Here is a 19,635-nt window from a genome sequence, read left to right on the forward strand (position 1 = left end):
TTTAATCTTAAGTACAATGATTATGAATTTTAAAAAATTATAAAATTAAATTAATGATTAAATTTATGACAACTTAATAATTTTATGCACTCATAATACCATTTCAACTTTGCTTTTAAATCATTTTAAAATTCCAATTTTCGAATTTGAACTTATATGAGACGGTCTCATGAGTCGTATTTTGTGAGATTAATCTTTTATTTGGGCCGTCAATGAATAAATATTACTTTTTATGCTAAGAATATTACAGTAGGGTTTACCAGTCTCACAAGAGACCTACTCATAAGGATATTATCCATAGAAAAACGAGAATCTCCCATTTAATATATTTTATATTAAAAATATATATTTTTAATTTTCACAATCAAATGGATGTAATTGATTTTTAAATTGATAAGAGTAAACTTGTTACTTTTAATTACATACTTTAATGAATGAAATTATAATATATTTTTTAAAAAGAAAAGATTGAGATGAAATGGGCCCATTTGGTTAGGTGTGGTAGGAGCCCATAGTTGTTGAGTGCTCTTTTATCAATACCGCTGCTGCCTTTGAAATGTCTAATTCCAATCTACCTATCCATTTCTATTTAATAATTATTAATGACGATAATTCTAATAAACACAAAAACTCATATGAGGTTATATTATAAATTAATTTTTGTGAAACGAATATCCAACTCATCTATAAGTTTATGTTATATTTTCTTATGAAAATGTGTTTTTGAATGATTTAAAATAAAAAAAGAGCATGTCTCTTGTGAGACGGTCTCACGTATCTTTATCTGTGAAACGGGTCAATCCTGTCGATATTCATAATAAAAATTAAACTCTTAGCACAATAAGTAATACTTTTTCATGAATGACCCAATAAAAAGTAACTCTTAGTACATAAAGTAATAATTTTTAATGAATTACTCGAATAAGAGATCTGTCTTACAAAAATAATTTTATGCACTCATAGTACACAAGTTTTCGCCCCAAAAAAAAAGATAATGACCAAGGTTTGGAGTGGGTAAAAGTTTTAATCATGTGGTTGGTTACCCATGAAATTAATCAATTATTGGTGTTCCGTAAAGTTGCACTGCGGCATGCCATGTGAGAATGGTTATGAATCAACTACATTTTTTAATCACTTCTCTATTATTATACACATTTTTACTCAAAAGGGCCGTTTATATTAATTACAGTACTATAATGGAATATAATTTTGTTTTTGTGAAATTAATCCATTAATTTGTTTAGATATCCTAAAATTTGAGAACATCATCTATAATAGTTGACTTGCAAGATCAAGACCAAATAATTTTTAATACTTGATTTGTTCTATATGAACAAAAATAATTTAGTGACAAAGTCAAATTAAAGCTATAGTTGACAGAGTAAATCTCCAGTGAGATTGTCTCGTATATCTGTCCATGAGACATGTTGAATCGATTCATATTTACATAAAAATATTATTTTTCATAGACCAGATCAAATTGAAGATATGTATTAAAAAATTGATTAATGTGATAATCTAACAGGAATAGAATAGAGCAATAGAAGCTACTATCAAGAGAGTTTACTTTCAAGACTGTACTTTGATGGCAGTGGTGGGGATGTGTATCTATCTACCTTTGGTTTTCATGAAAGATAATTATCAACTTTCTTTTTTCTAATTTGTCGTCCATGTAAAAAAGAGGTTGTACTATATAAAGGGTGGATTCAAAATTTATTTAGAAAGTAATTGAAAATTTTTCGATAATTTTTTAAAACTTTGAAAATATCCGTAAGAGTAAAAAAAAATAGAGAAAAAAAAGAAAAAAAAAATTATTCTGATTTATGTGAATCAAATTGGGGCAGGATTCATCATAGTGTTTTGAGCTTACAGCCCATCATATGGGTATAATAAAGCCCAACTGATCGGCCTTTTATCTGTACAAGGCCAGAAGGCCTTCGGTTCCACTGAAGGAAATGAAATGATTTGATAAAATCAATCTAATTTTTGGACTTCATATTTTTTATATGAACGCATGGTTTATCTTTACCAGATCATTTTTAAATTTATGTAATTATTCTACATTATTTATGCATATATCTAAGGACTGTTTGCTTGTTTGCAACTTCTACTTTTAAAAAAATTTATGAAACTTACAGATTATGAAGAAATGAGGAAAACTCATTAGTGAGCAGGGTTGAAAACGAGAGTGAAAAACTGAAAATCAGAAATTAGTATTGTTTCGTAAATAAATTACTATAGAGCTAATTTTTTTAATAATCACTTTTTTTGAAACAAAATAAACATCGCACCAATTTTTGGGTTTAAATTAAAGTAAAAACTTGTGTGAGACGGTATCATGGATCGTATTGGTGAGACGGATATCTTATTTGGGTCATCCATGAAAAAGTATTACTTTTTATGCTAAGAGTTTTACTTTTTATTGTGAATATCGATAGGGTTGACCCGTCTCACAGATTAAGATCCGTGAGACGGTCTCACATGAGATCCACTCTTAAATTAAACTAAGTAGAAGGTAACACATAATTTGAGTTTAAGGATTTTTAGTTTTTATTTTTTTTAAGTAAAATGCCAAACATTGTTATGACTTTTACTAACAACCTTGGTCACCAAATATAGATTGCCTAAAATACCTTCCTTATTTTTGTAAAAAAATATAAATTATAGAAGCTACAATTTTATCATAAAATAAAATTCGAAACTTAAATTTTGAAGTTCAAAATTCACTAAAAAATTTATATAAAAATATAATGTTTAACTAGTGTGATGATTCTTAGGTATAAATGAATCGAGCCAGTTCGCGAGTTTTTCGAGCCTGCTAAAAAAATATCAAATTTGAGTCGAACTTGAATGCGTTCAAATTTTTTTCAAACCGAAATCGAGTTCAAATTATTCGTTCGTTAGTTTGTGTGTCTTAATATTTTATTATACACTAAATTAATCAATATAATTATACACTAAATTAATAAATATCGAATTTTCGAGAATTAGAACCCGAGCTTTAATTCAAACCGAATTCGAAACTCAATTTTTTTAAAAAAAATTCGAGTTTCGAATCGAGCTCGAATATAACTTATTTGATCCGAATTCGAACCTTAAATTTTTTGTCATATTCAATTCGATTCTTTTGTTTATAGCGATATCCTAATCATTTATAATATGTATATAAATGGACAGCATATCAAATAATCAATTATTAAAAAAAAGGAAGAATCATTTATACTCTTGAAAATTATCCAACCGCGGCAAAACGCACGTCATGCAGTGATATTTTCTTTCTGGCAGTATACCGATGCATTTAATTTAATCAGCCAAAGAAATTCTCCATTATAGAAGAGGATCGTCATGGATTTTGGTCTTGCCACTTACTTTTCTTCTCTATAGATATATGTGTGTGTATATGTAGAAAACCCTAACATATATTTGCGCACAAACACAACAATGGAGAATTTTATCCCATTCAACCCAAACTTATCCTTAGCCTTGCCAATATTACTTCTCCTTTTCATCACTATCTGGTTGAGAAATTTTGCAAGAAGAAACCCTTTTCCACCAGGGCCAAAGGGTTTACCATTGATAGGCAACTTGCTCATGATGAAAGATTTAACCCACCGCAGACTGGCTGAGATGGCGGAGGTCTACGGCGGATTGTGCCACCTGAAAATGGGGCAGCTCCACATGGTGGCGGTGTCCACGCCGGAAATCGCAAGGCAAGTCCTACAAACACAGGACAACTTGTTCTCTAATCGTCCTGCCACGGTTGCAATAAGTTACTTGACCTACAATAGAGCGGACATGGCTTTTGCACACTATGGACCCTTTTGGAGGCAGATGAGAAAGATTTGTGTCACTAAGGTTTTCAGTCGAAAAAGGGCTGAATCGTGGGCGTCGGTTCGCGAAGAGATCGACTCGTTTTTGAAGAATGTCGATGCTAGGATAGGTTCATCTGTTAATATTGGCGAGATGGTGCTTGGGTTGACTAGGGATATCACTTATAGGGCTGCGTTCGGATCCATATCAGAAGAAGGGCAAGAGGAATTCTTGAGGATCATGCAAGAATTTTCCAAGCTTTTCGGGGAATTTAATGTTCTCGATTTCATGCCTTGGTTGGGTTGGATTAATTACCAAGGGGGAGATTTACACAGGAGGCTTGATAGAGCTCGAGGATCGTTGGATGTATTTATCGATAAGATTATAGATGATCATCTAGAAAAGAAGACAAATAGAAAAAGTAATGAAGTTTATGATGGTTTTGAGGATGATATGGTTGATGAGTTAATGGAGTTTTGTGATGAAAATGGAGGAAAAAGTGATTTAGGGTCGGCTGTAAATATTACTAGAGACAACATCAAGGCCCTGATCATGGTAATACTATTTTTAATTTATGTGTCAGCTTATTTTTTTGGAGATGATGCTTTAGTTTAATCTTAATTACCATATATATATATATATATATATATATATATATATATATATATATATATATATATATATATATATATATATATATATATATATATTTTCTTGTATGATTTTTTTTTCCATTTTCTAAAGGATGTCATGTTTGGAGGGACCGAAACCGTGGCATCATTCTATATATATATATATATATATACATATTTTCTTGTATGATTTTTTTTTCCATTTTCTAAAGGATGTCATGTTTGGAGGGACCGAAACCGTGGCATCGGCCATAGAATGGGCCATGGCAGAGCTAATGAAGAGCTGGGAGGACCTAAACAAACTACAACAAGAACTAGCTAATGTAGTGGGATTAGACCGAAAAGTCCACGAGTCCGACCTCGACAAGCTCACATACCTCAAATGCGTCGCCAAAGAAACCCTCCGTCTCCACCCTCCGATCCCCCTCCTCCTCCACGAGACCACCGTCGACACCGTGGTTGATGGGTTCAGGATTCCGGCCAGGGCACGCGTGATGATCAACTCGTGGGCCATTGGCCGGGACAAAAATGCATGGGCTGAGCCCAGCACATTCAAACCCTCAAGGTTCCTAGACGTTGGTGCACCGGATTTTAAAGGAAGTAACTTTGAGTTTATACCATTCGGGTCGGGTCGGAGGTCGTGCCCTGGTATGCAGTTAGGGCTCTATGCATTGGAGTTGACCTTGGCTAACCTTTGCCATTGCTTCAATTGGACTTTACCGGATGGCATGACGCCTAGTGAGCTTGATATGAATGATGTGTTTGGACTCACTGCACCTAGGGCAGTACAACTTGTGGCTATCCCGAGTCGTCGTCTCACTCGACTAATATAGCGTGATAAATGGAATTATATTTTCGTGCATTAATTTTTGTTAATGTATATTGAAAATACTATATGAATAAGGATTTTATTTTGTTGGATTATTACAATCAATTCAAATCAAGTAAATCACATTCATGAGTGGAAGAATGAAGAAAAGAGTAAAGTAAAAAAGTTGATTATTTCATTGAAGAATATAATGAAAACGCTAAGCTTGTTATTGATGTATTTGCAAATTGCAATGGTTAAATTTAAATAGGACTAAGTTGAAGTTATCCTGATGTCTATGTAGGATTTATTCTTTATTATGAGATGTTTAATAAAAATTCTATATGTATACTTTGTTAAATATTATAATTGCACCTAACTCAATCCCCAAAGTTAGCAAAAAGATGATTGTCTAAGTTCATATATGCAATTCCCAAGAACTCTATCTAATTGATTTTAGACATCTTAACAGTTAACACACCCTCACGTCCAGGAACGAAACTAGAGCATGGAGACATTAAAGAGTGGTCAAATTATGTACAATCTAACACATAACGTTGAACATGAGCTCTGATACCATGTTAAGATTGAGATTTCGACCTAAGACAACCCAAAAGCTAGCTCAATGGACGAGGATTGTCAAATTCCGTATATGCAACTATCAGAAACTCTATCCAACAGATGTTGGACATCTTAACATACTCCTCTCGCGCCCATAAATTGACAATTGGAGCATGAAGACATTAATGGGTGGCTCAACTATGGCAATTCTGACTAGGGGTGTTCATCGGTCGGTTCGGTTCTATTTTCGATTTTTTATTTCGGTTTTTCCGGTTTTCGGTTTTATAAATATATAATCCGATATCCGAACCATTTTTCTCCGGTTTGATTTGGTTTTCTACCAAAACGGTTCGGTTATTTCGGTCGGTTATTTCGGTTTTGGTATAATTATTTAGATTAATAATATAAATATATTGTAAAATATAATGTGTTAACTTTTTCATGTTTTCTTAGTAAAATATTTAAATATAAGGTCTAAATTCATTAAACAAATAAAAATCAACTAAAAATTATTCAAGATGATTTTTCATTAACTAAATATCATATCAAAATATATAATGTTGGGTGCAGTAATTGTTCCTGCTTGGTAGAGCGTTCGAACCGTGATGCTTGAGCTGCTGTGCGGTTTAAAAGATTCGAGTTGCACCATTACTACTAGCTAAAGGTTTTGGTAAAACGACAAGCGCTCGGTCCTACATATAATATAAATAAAAATATAAAAAAATTATTAATTTAATGAAATTTCGGTTTTTTCGGTTTTGACATATATAATCCGAAACCGAACCAAATAAACTTCTGTTTTAATATTTATATCCGAATTACAAAATTCGGTCTTCGGTTCGGTTTGGTATTCGGTTTTTTCGGTTTTATCCGAAGTTTGAACACCCCTAATTCTGACACATAACGGTGGGTATCAACTATGATATCATGTTAAGATTGAGACTCAGATATAACTCAATACCAAAAACTAACTCAAGGGGATGATTGAGAAAGTCTACATATACAATTCCCGGGAACTCTATCTAACCATTGTAAGACATCTTAGCATAATTATTACATGACAAATATTTTCAATGTAGCATAAAATATAAAATTATCTAAAAACTTGAAAGAATTATGATTCCGTGCAATATGAAAATCAATCATCCTCTATAAAATAAAAGATTCAGTTAGTTGTACAACATCCCAAGTAAGATTCATAATTATAAGGTCGATGGAAGAAGTTCTATAACGAAGAAAAAACTATTTCAAATTGTTGGGACATTTTTATGCATATGATATTAGCTGATGTTTGGTTTCATTTCGAAACCACCTTTTTGTCTTTCGCAATCTAAGTTTTCGATTCAACTTCACGTGTTATATATATATATAAATATATATATATATAAATATATATACACATATAATATATATATATATATATATATATATATATTTATATATATATATATATATATATATATATATATATATATATATATATATATGTGTGTGTGTGTGTGTGTGTGTGTGTGTTTTTACCTCATCACCCTTCTTCTCTCCCAACTCTTTAAGTATTATTAATTATTAATATTCCAACACTTTAAATATTATTAATTATTTATCCGACTTTTTGCACTTTGAGTATTATTATTTATTAATAATTATTATCTATTAATTATTTATCCGACTTGCTGCACTTTGAGTATTATTATTATTTATTAATACTAATAATTATTATCTATTAATTATTTATCCGACTTGCTGCACTTTGAGGGCTAGTTTGGTAGGTATGATTAAAGTTGGATTGTTTAGTTGTACATTATTTGGTATGTTTTTTCCAAGATGGTTTGACTAAATGGTTGACTCTATCTACTGTAGGTGTAGGAGAATAAATCAATGTGTTTTTGGAAGGAATAATTTAATCATACTACAGTAATCTGCTTTGCTACCTTTACATGACCAAATTACCCCTTTGAAGACACGTAGTAAGAAATTTAAAATTAAACATTTGCCCGACTTGCTGCACTTTGAGTATTATTATTTATTAATACCAGTTTTAATTGTGTTTTTACCTCATCGTCCTTCTTCTCTCCCAACTCTTTAAGTATTATTAATTATTATTTTAATTGTGTTTTTACTTCATCGCCCTTCTTTGTTCCCAACTCTTTAAGTATTATTAATTATTAATATTCCAACACTTTAAATATTATTAATTATTTATCCGACTTGTTTCACTTTGAGTATTATTATTTATTAATATTAAGTATTATAATTTATTAATTAATATAAGTATTATTATTTATTAATATTGTATTATTATTTATTAATATTAATTATTAATTATTATTTAATTATCCGACTTGATAATACTTATTAATATTCCAACACTTTATGTATAATTAATTATTAAGTATTATTAATTATCTATATAAGTATTACTATCTATTCATATTATTTATTGATTATTATTTAATTATGTGACTTGTTGGCTGCCCTTGAGAGTCTTCTTTTCTTCCTACAGTTTCAGTATTATTAATTAATTATTAATATTTTTGTTTCTCCTCTCATTGTATTACGTTAGGTCTCATTTTGAATTACCTCATTATACTCTAAAAGTAATCTGCATAATATTTAGTTACTTCACTCTACTATCTTTTTGTAGGGGACATTTATTCATGGGCTGATATTCTCGAATGTTATTAAGCAATTTCAAGGAATAATGGCGACAGATAAATCTTATATAATATATAATTCGTTTGTTAAGGTCATCAACTCGAATTACGAAAATGTTCACTCAAATTTTGAACTCTTATTCCAACGAGGTATCGTCGTTACAAAGCTATCAAAAAAACTAGCAATACAGCAACTGCACTTGGCTTTCAGGAGATTTACTGAAATAACACCTCAACTGAGCGATATAGAAAATCAACGTAAGTAATTATACATATATTATTCTTATTTTTTATAGCTTTAAAAATAATTTGCCCTTGTGAAAATCACTTTTTTCCTACAGATGTAATAGGTGTTCTGAAAAAGGTCAAGCAACTGATTGTTTTTACCAAACCAGAAGGTATCATGGGATACAAAAGAGACATTGTTTTATTGGATACGACGTAAGCGTAATTGTACTATTTGTTTATGTAAAAACTTTTTGCGATCAAGCTAAGTATGTTTTCAATGCTAGGCTAACATCCATTAATATTAATCTATGGGACGACCTTGCTTTGAATGAGGCACAGATGATGAAGCATATGGAATCGAAGAACCCAATTATCGATTTTACCAACCTGAGGATGCAAGAATACAATAGTAAAATTCATTAAGTTCATTGTTTATTTGCTTGTTATGAATAAACCCCGTCAATTTTTTCTTCTAATATCAAACAGGAGTATATCAGTTGAAATCAACACAGACTACATCTGTTTTTTTCAACCCACTGTGCACCCAGACAGATGCTGCAAACTCATGGTAAATTATGACTTCTCTATATCAACTATCATGGATATAATAACTCATCAAAAAGAAATAAATTTCTTCTCATTTCAACAGTTTCGTAGTTTGCGTTTCAAGCTCAACATTAACATTTATATATGTGTCAAAAGATATTATTCATCATTTTTGTCTATCATCAATAATTATGAATTTGATTTTCTCATATCTTGAGACTACTCCATCTCTTTGTTCTAAAAAAATTCTATCACTTTTTATTCAAACAAATATTAATAAACATGTTGGACGCAGAAGAGAGGCACGAAAAACTAATTACTATTTGGATGAAGAAAATGTTTGTTGACTCTATGTGTGTAACAATTGACGAAGTGATTAAAAAGACGACATCTTTAACGGAGGTTTGAGTATTTATTTCTACACATGTCTTGTTTAAATTAAATCACTTCATAGACAAACATGGTCCCATATGTTCCATAGAAGCTGAAGGTATTGACAAAATTGATGACAATTTGAATAGAGAAAGGAAGATCGGAAAACGAAAATTGACGAAGAAAAGTAAGGCGGAATCTCAGTTTATCATCATAGAAGAAAAGAAGGGAACAACTGCATCATCAATAAAACTCGCCAAAACACCAAACGAAATAAGAAGCAAATAGAGATTGACGACGATGAAACATTGGGAGATTATATAAAAAGGATAAGATCGCAAGCTACGTCAAAATCAAAGAATTTGCTAGGAAAATTTCAAATCAAACAAGAAAATTAGGGATAATAACTTTTGGTGCATTAAATATGTATATATGCAAATTATATTGAGGATACCCATCAAGCCAATTTTTTAAGAACCTCTTTCGCCTTTTGTTGCTTTAAAAAACATATTTGCTTATAATCCAACGTTCCTAATATATTACATGAAATTTCATTCTCATTAAGAAAAAACTATTATTAAACAAACTTAGAAAATACACAAATTTATGTGTACTCCTTTAAAACAATCGCCGACAATTACATTTCACGTGCAACGCACGTGCTATATATATATATATATATATATATATATATATATATATATATATATATATATATATATATATACACACACACACACACACATATATATATATATATATGTGTGTGTATATATATATATATATATATATATATATAGTGTCAACACCGTTCTATGGAGGGAGGGGTGTATCAATTTTCGATCATAAAACTTGAACTTAATGAAAAATAGAGAGTGAGCGAAAAACTCAAGTTGCAGTATTTTGAAACTGAATAAAGAATACAAAGAATTGTGTTTATATAGCTAGGGTAAACACAAAAGAGTAAAATGACTAATCTACCCTTCAAAGCTAACAATAATATATTCTAACATCTCCCCTCAAAGTCATGATGCTACAGCTAAAAGCATTGAGAGTTTGTCAGACAAAAAACAGAAGCGCGAAGCGGATTGTGCCTTGGTAAACATATCAGCTATCTGTGGAGAAGAAGGAACGAAAGGTAACGTGATGGTGCCAAGCTGGAGATGATACCGAGTGACGTGATAATCGATCTCAATGTGCTTTGTCCTCTCATGAAAAACTCAATTGCGCGCAATCTGAATTGCACTATGATTATCACAATAGAACGGAGTAGGATGACGAAGAAGGATACCGAAATCCATAAGCAACCAACGTAACCAAACAATCTCGCAAGTGGTTGAAACCAAAGCACGATACTCGGCTTCGGTAAAAGAATGATGTTTACAACTTATATAGTTGTACGTGATCGATACATCCGACTATCTTTAAAACTTATATAGCACAAACAATTTTTTTTTTTGAATACATTGATAATACATCAATCAAATATATAAAAAATTACAATGAATAAAGTATTTTGCAGCCGTTATTTATTTACTTTTTGTTATAAATATTTTTTAGGGGAGTTATATTCTTGTAATTAACCATTTTTAATAATCAATAAAAGTTTATTAATTGTTTTCTCATTTCTCACCACTTACTCACAAAAGATGTGTGAGTATATATTATACTTTTACAAAAAAAAATTCTTTCCATTATACATGTTAACAACCACACAAACCATATCTTTTAACTATATTCTCATAAAATTTTAGAAATTATTTTTTTTTGAAAAACACACACAATTATATATATAAATAAATGAACACATCTATTATACATTTTATATTAATTGATAATATATATATATATATATATATATATATATATATATATATATATATAAATTGGTATATATGAAAGAATAATTTTTCTTGTAGTCTGTAATTTGAATATAATGAATATTAAAATCTAGCGTATTGTGATTTTCCAATAATTATTAACTAATGCGTCTCAGGTGCATTTTACTGACACCTTACTCAACATTTTCATATAATAAAAAAAACTAAGAGGAGAAGAATAAATTATTCATACCTTAAAAAAACATTAAAACATACCGTTGAATCCCAAGTTTAGCATCATATGAATTTTCTTTTCTTACTCTTGGATGTTGGTCAATTAAGTTGAGATAAGAATATATCTGGTTCATGACTAAATCCTTGTAGTAAATCAATAAATTCACCTTAACTTGTTAACATCCATCGTGAATCTAATGAAATAAATTCCTGTTCCACAACATCATCAAGAAACGATAACAGTTTATCATAATATTTGTTAACATTTAACAAACCAATTGGCTTATGAGGGATATTTAATTGTGCCCAGCAAACAATATGAAATATTTCCTCCAAAGTACCGAAACCTCATGGCAAAGCAATGAAAACATCTGAATGTTCAATCATTTGAGTAATTCGTTCATACACGTTGTGCATTCTCATTTTTTCTCCTATTGTTGGTCCAGTAAGACTGGCTAAAATAATCGGAATAATGCCTAAGACTTCACTTCCATCTGCATGCGCAGCTTTTGCAACTTTTCCCATGAGACCAACTTCACCACCACCATATAACAAATGAATATTTTTTTTAGCAAGTGTTATGCCAAGCTTTTCTGCTACTTCTTCATATATTGAATCAAATCCTTCACTAGAACTACAAAATACACAAATATTTTTTATTTTACTTATGGGGGATGTTGACATGTTTAGAAATATGTTTTCTGTAATTGTTAGATCACATCATATGAACTTTTAAGCGTAACATGTCAAAAGTCAATATTTGAACAAGAAATTATTCTTAATAAAAGAAAATAAAAATGGCATAAAATTAAAACACATATATACAACGTAGTTGTGATTGTGGCTCACATCTTCCTCTGATTTTACGTTCAGTAACGGCTTCAAAGCCTTCTATGAGTCGATGATATGCTTCACATCCAATTTTCTTATAAATTGGCAAACAAGGTCTTTTAACGTCAAATTCCCAAGACAAAATTGTATATATATATATTTACTTATCTAAATAGATATGTGTTACTACAGTATGATCTTTGTAAGGCTGATTCCACCATCCATATTGTTATTCCTCATGTTGAAATTGCCACCATAGTTTAAGAAATTCATTTTGAATGTACTCACTAGAATGCATATTAAGAACCTCTAGAAAATTATCCAAAGGCTCTTTACTCATACCATTCTTAATGAATAAAATTTTATCTTCTCTATTCATTGATGTCATTCCAACATTTTTTCATTTACCTTTACAATTCCACCTTGCACATTTATGGTATCCACCTATACGTTTAGCTCTTCACTTTTTGGCATATGTGCTTTTACCAAATCCTAGGATATGTCTTATTATTATTACTTCACTTGCTTCCCCAACCAATCGAACTTTTGCTTCAATTATCAAACGGACATCATTCAGTATGACATATATCATCATCAACCTTAGTTTCTCACATCTAGCTTTATAAAATTTTTTCAAAGCATTATCAGGTAAACAAGCAAAATATTTACGAAGATTCACAATACACGCATCCGTATTATTATTATTATTATTATTATTATTATTATTATTATTATTATTATTATTATTATATATTTCAATTATTTTGGGGAAACTGAAAAAATGACTTAAACAGTCACGGTGTACCGTTTTCCGTCACTTACCCGGGAAATGAACTAGAATATGCAAAAAAAAAAATAAAATATTAAACAACTATTATGGATCATATAAAGGCATAAACTCATCATTAATAATTTCATTTTCTATAAAAGGCTTAAGTCTTTGCCCATTAATTTTAAACACATAATTATTTTTATGATTTTCAATATCAACAGCACCATGATGATAAACAAATTTAACTAAAAATGGTCCTGACCACCTTGATCTTAGTTTTACTGGAAATAAATGCAAACGAGAATTATAAAGTAGAACTTTTTGTCCAATTTCAAGTGACTTTCTCATAAAAATTTTATCATGAAAGACTTTAATTCTATCTTTATAATTCTTTGAATTTTCTTATGCATCATTTCTTAATTCTTCAAGTTCATTTAATTGCAATTTTCTTAATTTACATGCATCATCTAGATTAATATTAAATGTTTTAATTGTCTAATAAGCTTTATGTTCAAGTTCAACTGGTAAATGACAATGCTTACCAAAAACTAACTTATACGGTGACATATCTAATGATGTTTTAAATGCAGTTCTATATGCCCATAATGTATCATTTAATCTTAAAGACCAATCTTTTCGGGTTGGATTAACTGTTTTTTCTAAAATTTGTTTTATTTCTCTATTTGCAAGTTCAACTTGACCATTACTTTGAGGATGATATGGACTAGAAACTTTATGTGTAATATCATATTTTCTTAACAAATAAGAAATGATTTACTTATAAAATGACTTCCCCATCACTAATTATTGCTCTAGGTATTCCAAATCAGCTTAAAATATTTTATTTTAAAATTTTTATAACAACTTTATGATCATTACTCCTACATGCAATTGCTTCAATCCATTTTGAAACATAATCAACATCGACTAAAATGTAGGTAAATCCAAAAGATAATGGAAATGGACCCATAAAATCTATCCCTCAACTACCAAATATTTCAATAATTATGATTAGATTAAAATGCATCATGTTTTGTTTTGAAATTGATCTCATCTTCTGACAGTTTTAACAAGATTTGCAAAATAAATGTGTATATTTGAATAAACACGACTAATAAAATCCACATTGTAAGATTTTTGTAGCTGTTTTATTGGATGAAAAATGACCTCCATATGCTTCAGAATGACAAAATTTAATAACATTACTTAATTCATTGTTGGTATGCATCATCGAAAAGTTTGGTCAGCACAATACTTAAACAAGTAAGGATCATCCCAATAAAAAAATTTAACTTCTATCAAGAATTTATTTTTATCCTATGAATTCTAATGAGAAGACGTTTTATTTGTCACAAGAAAATTTATAATGTTACCAAACCATGGCATAATAGTAACATAAAACAACTGATCATCTGGAAAATTTTTGTTTATTGGTATTTCATTATGAGATGATTCAGTCAATATTCTAGATAAATGATCGGCTACAACATTTTCTTTTCTTTTTTTTTATCTTTAATTATAATATCAAATTATTGTAACAATAAAATTCACTGTATTAATCTTGGCTTAGCATCTTGTTTATTTGATAAATATTTTACGACAGAATTATCAGTGTAAACAATAGTAGTAGAACCAATTAAATAAGATCGAAACTTATCTAATGCAAATACCACTGAAATTAATTCTTTTTCAGTAGTTGAATAATTTATTTGGGCACTATTTAAGGTTCTACTAGCATAATAGATTGCATAAATTTTTCCTTCTTTTCTTTATCCTAACACAACTCCTATAGCATAATCACTTGCATCACACATTAATTCAAATGATAAAGAGCAATCTAGAGGTTGTGAAATAGGTGATTTAATTAAAAGATAAATTATTTTTTTAAAAGTATTTTCACATTTTTGAATCCATTCAAATTGTGTTTCTTTTGTTAAAAGATTTGAAATTGGTTTAGATATTATCCTGAAATTTTTTTATAAACCTTCTATAAAATCCTGCATGATCCAAGAATGATTGAACTTCTTTGACCGTTTTTGGTGATGTTAAATTAACAATAACATCAACTTTTGATTTATCAATTTCAATTCCCTTTTCAGATATCACATGCCCTAAAACAATCCCAGATTTAACTATATAATGAAATTTTTCTCAATTTAAAACAATATTTTTTTCTTCACATCTTTTTAATACTTCTAGGTTTTTAAGACAATTTTCAAATGAGTTTCCAAAAACAGTTATATCTTCCATAAAAACTTCTACAAATTCTTCAATCATATCACTGGAAATACTTAACATGCATCTTTGAAAAGTAAACTAACCGGAGCATTATATAAACCAAATGGCATTCTTTTAAATGCAAAAGTTCCAAAAGAGCAAGTTAAAGTAGTTTTTTCTTGATCTTCTAATGATATAGGTATTTGATAATACCCCGAATACCCATCAAGAAAACAGTAATAAGAATTACATTCTACTTTTCTAGAATTTGATCTAAAAATGATAGTAGGAAATGATATTTTCTAGTTGCATCATTTAATTTTCTATAATCAATACACGCCAACTAGATGGAATCCTAGCTTGTAATAACTCTTCTTTTCATTTTTTATAACAGTGATGCATGCTTTTTTAGGTATTACTTGTGTTGGACTTACTCATTTACTATCTGAGATTGGATAGATAATTCCAGCATCTAATAGTTTTACTACTTCATTCTTAACAACTTCCTTCATATATGGATTTAACTTCTTTGTAGTTGTTGATATGTTTTAGCATTTTCTTCCAAGTGAATTCTATGTATACAAATTAAAGGATTTATACCTTTTATATCTTACAAAGTTCATCCAATTGCTTTTCTATATTTTTTAAGTAATTTAATTAAATCTTCTTCTTGATTTGGTAAAAGAAGGGAGGAAATTACAACAAAGAATGTTTTATTTTCACCAAGAAATACATATTTCAATTCTAATGTAAAACTTTTAATTCAAGTTTTGTATTATCATCTTCTTTAAAATTATTTTCAGACTCAAAACTTCCTTTTGAAAAAACTTCAGATTGTTGATTTAAGTTTTCTTCTTGTGTATTTTGTTCCACAATTGTTTCAATTTCATTATCATATTCATTTTCATTAATACTTGGTTGTTTACATAAATTGAACACATTAAGTTCTAGAGTCATATTTCCAAAAGGCAATTTCATTATTCCATTTCGACAATTAATTAAAGCATTTGAATTTGCTAGAAATGGTCGTCCCAATATACTGGAATTTCATTATTTACTTCTATTGATTGTGTATCCAAAACAATAAAATCTACAGGATAAATAAATTTATCAACTTGAACCAACACATCTTCTACAATACCTCTAGGTATTTTGATTGACCTATCAGCCAGTTAAAGAGTAATAGAAGTGGGTTTTAATTCTCCTAAATTAAGTTTTTCATAACTGAATAAGGAAGTAAATTCGCACTTGCTCCCAAATCTAACAAAGCTTTTTAATTTTATTTTCTCCAATAATACATGAAATTGTTGGACAACCATTATCTTTATATTTTAAACTAGAATTATTTTGAAGAATAAAACTTACTTGTTCAGCCAAGAATGTTTTCTTCTTCACATGCAATTTTCTCTTCATAGTACATAAGTCTTTTAAAAATTTTGCATAGGAAGGTACTTGTTTAATGACATCTAATAATGAGATATTTATCTTTACTTGTTTAAAAACTTCATAGATATCAGTATCACTTTTTTTATGATTTGTTAATGCATGAGGAAACAATGGAGATTTATTTGACTCATTTACTATTTCAGATGATTTATCATTCACCATATTATTCTTAGAATTTAAGGTATCATCATTCTCAAAAGTATCATGATTATCGTCCTTACTCTTTGATTTTAAATGATCCTTGTTTTCATTGTTATATGGATCATTAACTATTTTACCACTTCTAAGGGTAATAACTGATTTTATTTGACCAATTTTATTATCAGTTAATTCTCGATTTTGATTTTTATGATTATGTTGATGTTGAGATAGAAATTTTCCTTTTTCATGAATATTAAGTGCAGATGTAAATTTTGCAAGAGTTTCTTTCCAATCACTCATAGATTGACTGTTTTGAATATTGATAGACTCTTGCGTTTGGATCAACGCATGAATTACGCTTTCAAAGTTTTTTCTTGGAGGTGTAACATAGGAAATATAACCTTGATGATTTTGATTATTTTGAAAATATTGTTGTGAGGGTTGTGCATTATTATAATTTCTCCAACTAAAATTAGGATGATTTTTCCATCCAGGATTATATGATGGTGAAAAAGGATCGAATATTGGTTTTTTATAATTGTTAACATAATATGCTTGTTCATGGAGACATCCTTTAAATGAAGGTAATATTGGACAATCTTTTGTAGCATGATCATTTGTATCATATATATGACAAACAATTTCTTTAATACTTTTTAATTGACCATTCTTTTTCATTTCTAATGACTCAATTTTTCTTGCTAAAGATGCAAGTTTAGCTTGAATATCCATGTCATCTTTAAGATTAAAGATACAAGCCCCATTTGTTGAATTATTGATTTTAGTTGTTGGTGGTTCTATTGTACCTATATTATCTCCATTTTGAGCATTTTCTGCTAATGAATCCAAATATTCCATAGCTTCATTTGGGTTTTTATCTTCAAAATTCCCATTATACATAAATTCTATCATTTGCCTATCTTTATGTATTAGACCTTCATAAAAGTGAGAAACTATTCTTCATGTTTCAAAACCATGGTGTGGGCATGTATTAAGTAATTCTTTATATCTATCCCAACATTGATAAAATGTTTCTCCTTGTTTTTGAGAAAAAATTGTAATTTGTCTTGTAAAAATTTTTGTTCTATGGGAAAGAAAAAACTTTTTGTGAAATTATTGTTGCATTTCTTCCAATGATCTTATTGAACTTGATCTCAAATTTCGTAGCCATGTTTTAGATTTATCTTTTAAAGAAAAAGAGAAAAGCTTTAATCGAACTATATCCATGCTACAATTTTGATCATTATAAATATTATAAACTTCCTCAAATTCTCTTAGATATAAATATGGATTTTCAGAACCTAAGCCATGAAAATTTGGTAAAGTTGAATAATTTGAGGTTTAAAGTTGAAATTAGATGCATCAGGAGGAAAAACTAAACAAGATGGAGCAGTAGTTCTAATAGGGTTCATATGGTGCCTAAGTGTTCTTAATTGATCATGTTCTTGAATATTATTATTATTATTATTATTATTATTATTATTATTATTATTATTATTATTATTATTATTATTATTATTATTATTATTATTATTATTATTATCTTGATTATTTGAATTATCATCCATGTTTAAATTATTTTCAGATACTTGAATAAGTCTACCACTTTTTTTACGACTCCAAATACTCATACAACTAAAAACAACACAATACTTATAAATAAAACGTAAATAACAAATATAAACTTATTTTATACCTCCCCGGAAACGGCGTCAAAAACTTGCTACTACTTAAATTATAATTCACCCAAGTGTAGGTTGTCTGCAAGTAATATATTTCGTAAGCACGAGATCAATCCACAGAGAGGTTATTTTAATTTTAAATTTATTAATTTATAAATTACCAAATGCAATAATGAAGTTTACAAATTATAAACTTTTCAAGGCTCAAATATTTATAAACTTTTCGAGGCTCAAATAAATTACCACCATAAATAATGGTTCCAAGAAAATTAAATAACACCCACATAATATAGTATAGTTCCCACTATAGAAAATACCGAATTAATCGATATTTTTTATATGGTACCTATGATTATATATATAACTGCATAAATTAAGTGTTAAATTAAATAATTATATTTCATTTAGAACAACCGGCAGAGCCACGCTATTACCTAAATGAATTATATGATTTAATAAGTTAGTTGCAGTAAATTAAAAGTTAGATGCAAAAAATAAAAGTTAGTTGCGGTAAAGTAAAAATTAGATGCAGTAAAGTAAAAGTTAGATGCGAAAAATAAAAGTTAGTTGCGATAAAATAAATGTTAGATTGTTATATGTTAGTATTAAATCATAATATTGCATTTAGAACAACCGGCGGAGCCACGCTATCGTTTAAATGAAATATATGATATATATATATATATATATATATATATATATATATATATATATATAAAATTATAGTTCTTAATGCCACGCAACCGGTTGTTCTTAATGTCATGTAGTTGTAATAGTAGTTTTTGTCTCCTTCAACTTCAATTCCATGGCATTTCTTTCAATGCTATGTTGCACGACTTTAATCTCCGCATTTGACTTTGCTCGAAACAACAAACATGTAG

The 19,635-nt window shown here is 29.0% G+C and overlaps 1 protein-coding gene and 1 non-coding gene across 2 annotated transcripts; both read left to right on the forward strand.

The window, feature by feature from the left end:
- The first annotated feature begins 3,381 nt into the window (after positions 1-3,381).
- On the forward strand, positions 3,382-5,314 carry LOC140828342 (cytochrome P450 84A1-like). The gene is made up of 2 exons (XM_073191331.1): positions 3,382-4,365; positions 4,655-5,314. The coding sequence occupies exons 1-2, from the start codon at positions 3,442-3,444 to the stop codon at positions 5,273-5,275; spliced, it is 1,545 nt and encodes a 514-aa protein (XP_073047432.1). The 5' UTR covers positions 3,382-3,441; the 3' UTR covers positions 5,276-5,314.
- Positions 5,315-18,042: 12,728 nt separating this feature from the next.
- LOC140828748 (small nucleolar RNA R71) lies at positions 18,043-18,149 on the forward strand. Its single transcript, XR_012117314.1, has one exon. It is a non-coding gene; the product is annotated as a small nucleolar RNA R71 (small nucleolar RNA).
- Positions 18,150-19,635: the final 1,486 nt, after the last annotated feature.

The sequence above is a fragment of the Primulina eburnea genome, chromosome 3, assembly GCF_022965805.1.
Source record: "Primulina eburnea isolate SZY01 chromosome 3, ASM2296580v1, whole genome shotgun sequence".
NCBI lineage: Eukaryota > Viridiplantae > Streptophyta > Magnoliopsida > Lamiales > Gesneriaceae > Primulina > Primulina eburnea.

Bases quoted from the DNA above. Each gene is read 5' to 3' on its own strand.
- LOC140828342 (XM_073191331.1), top strand. From the start codon at position 3,442: ATGGAGAATTTTATCCCATTCAACCCAAACTTATCCTTAGCCTTGCCA. The intron at 4,366-4,654 runs GTAATACTATTT...CATTTTCTAAAG, and splicing joins ACATCAAGGCCCTGATCATG to GATGTCATGTTTGGAGGGAC.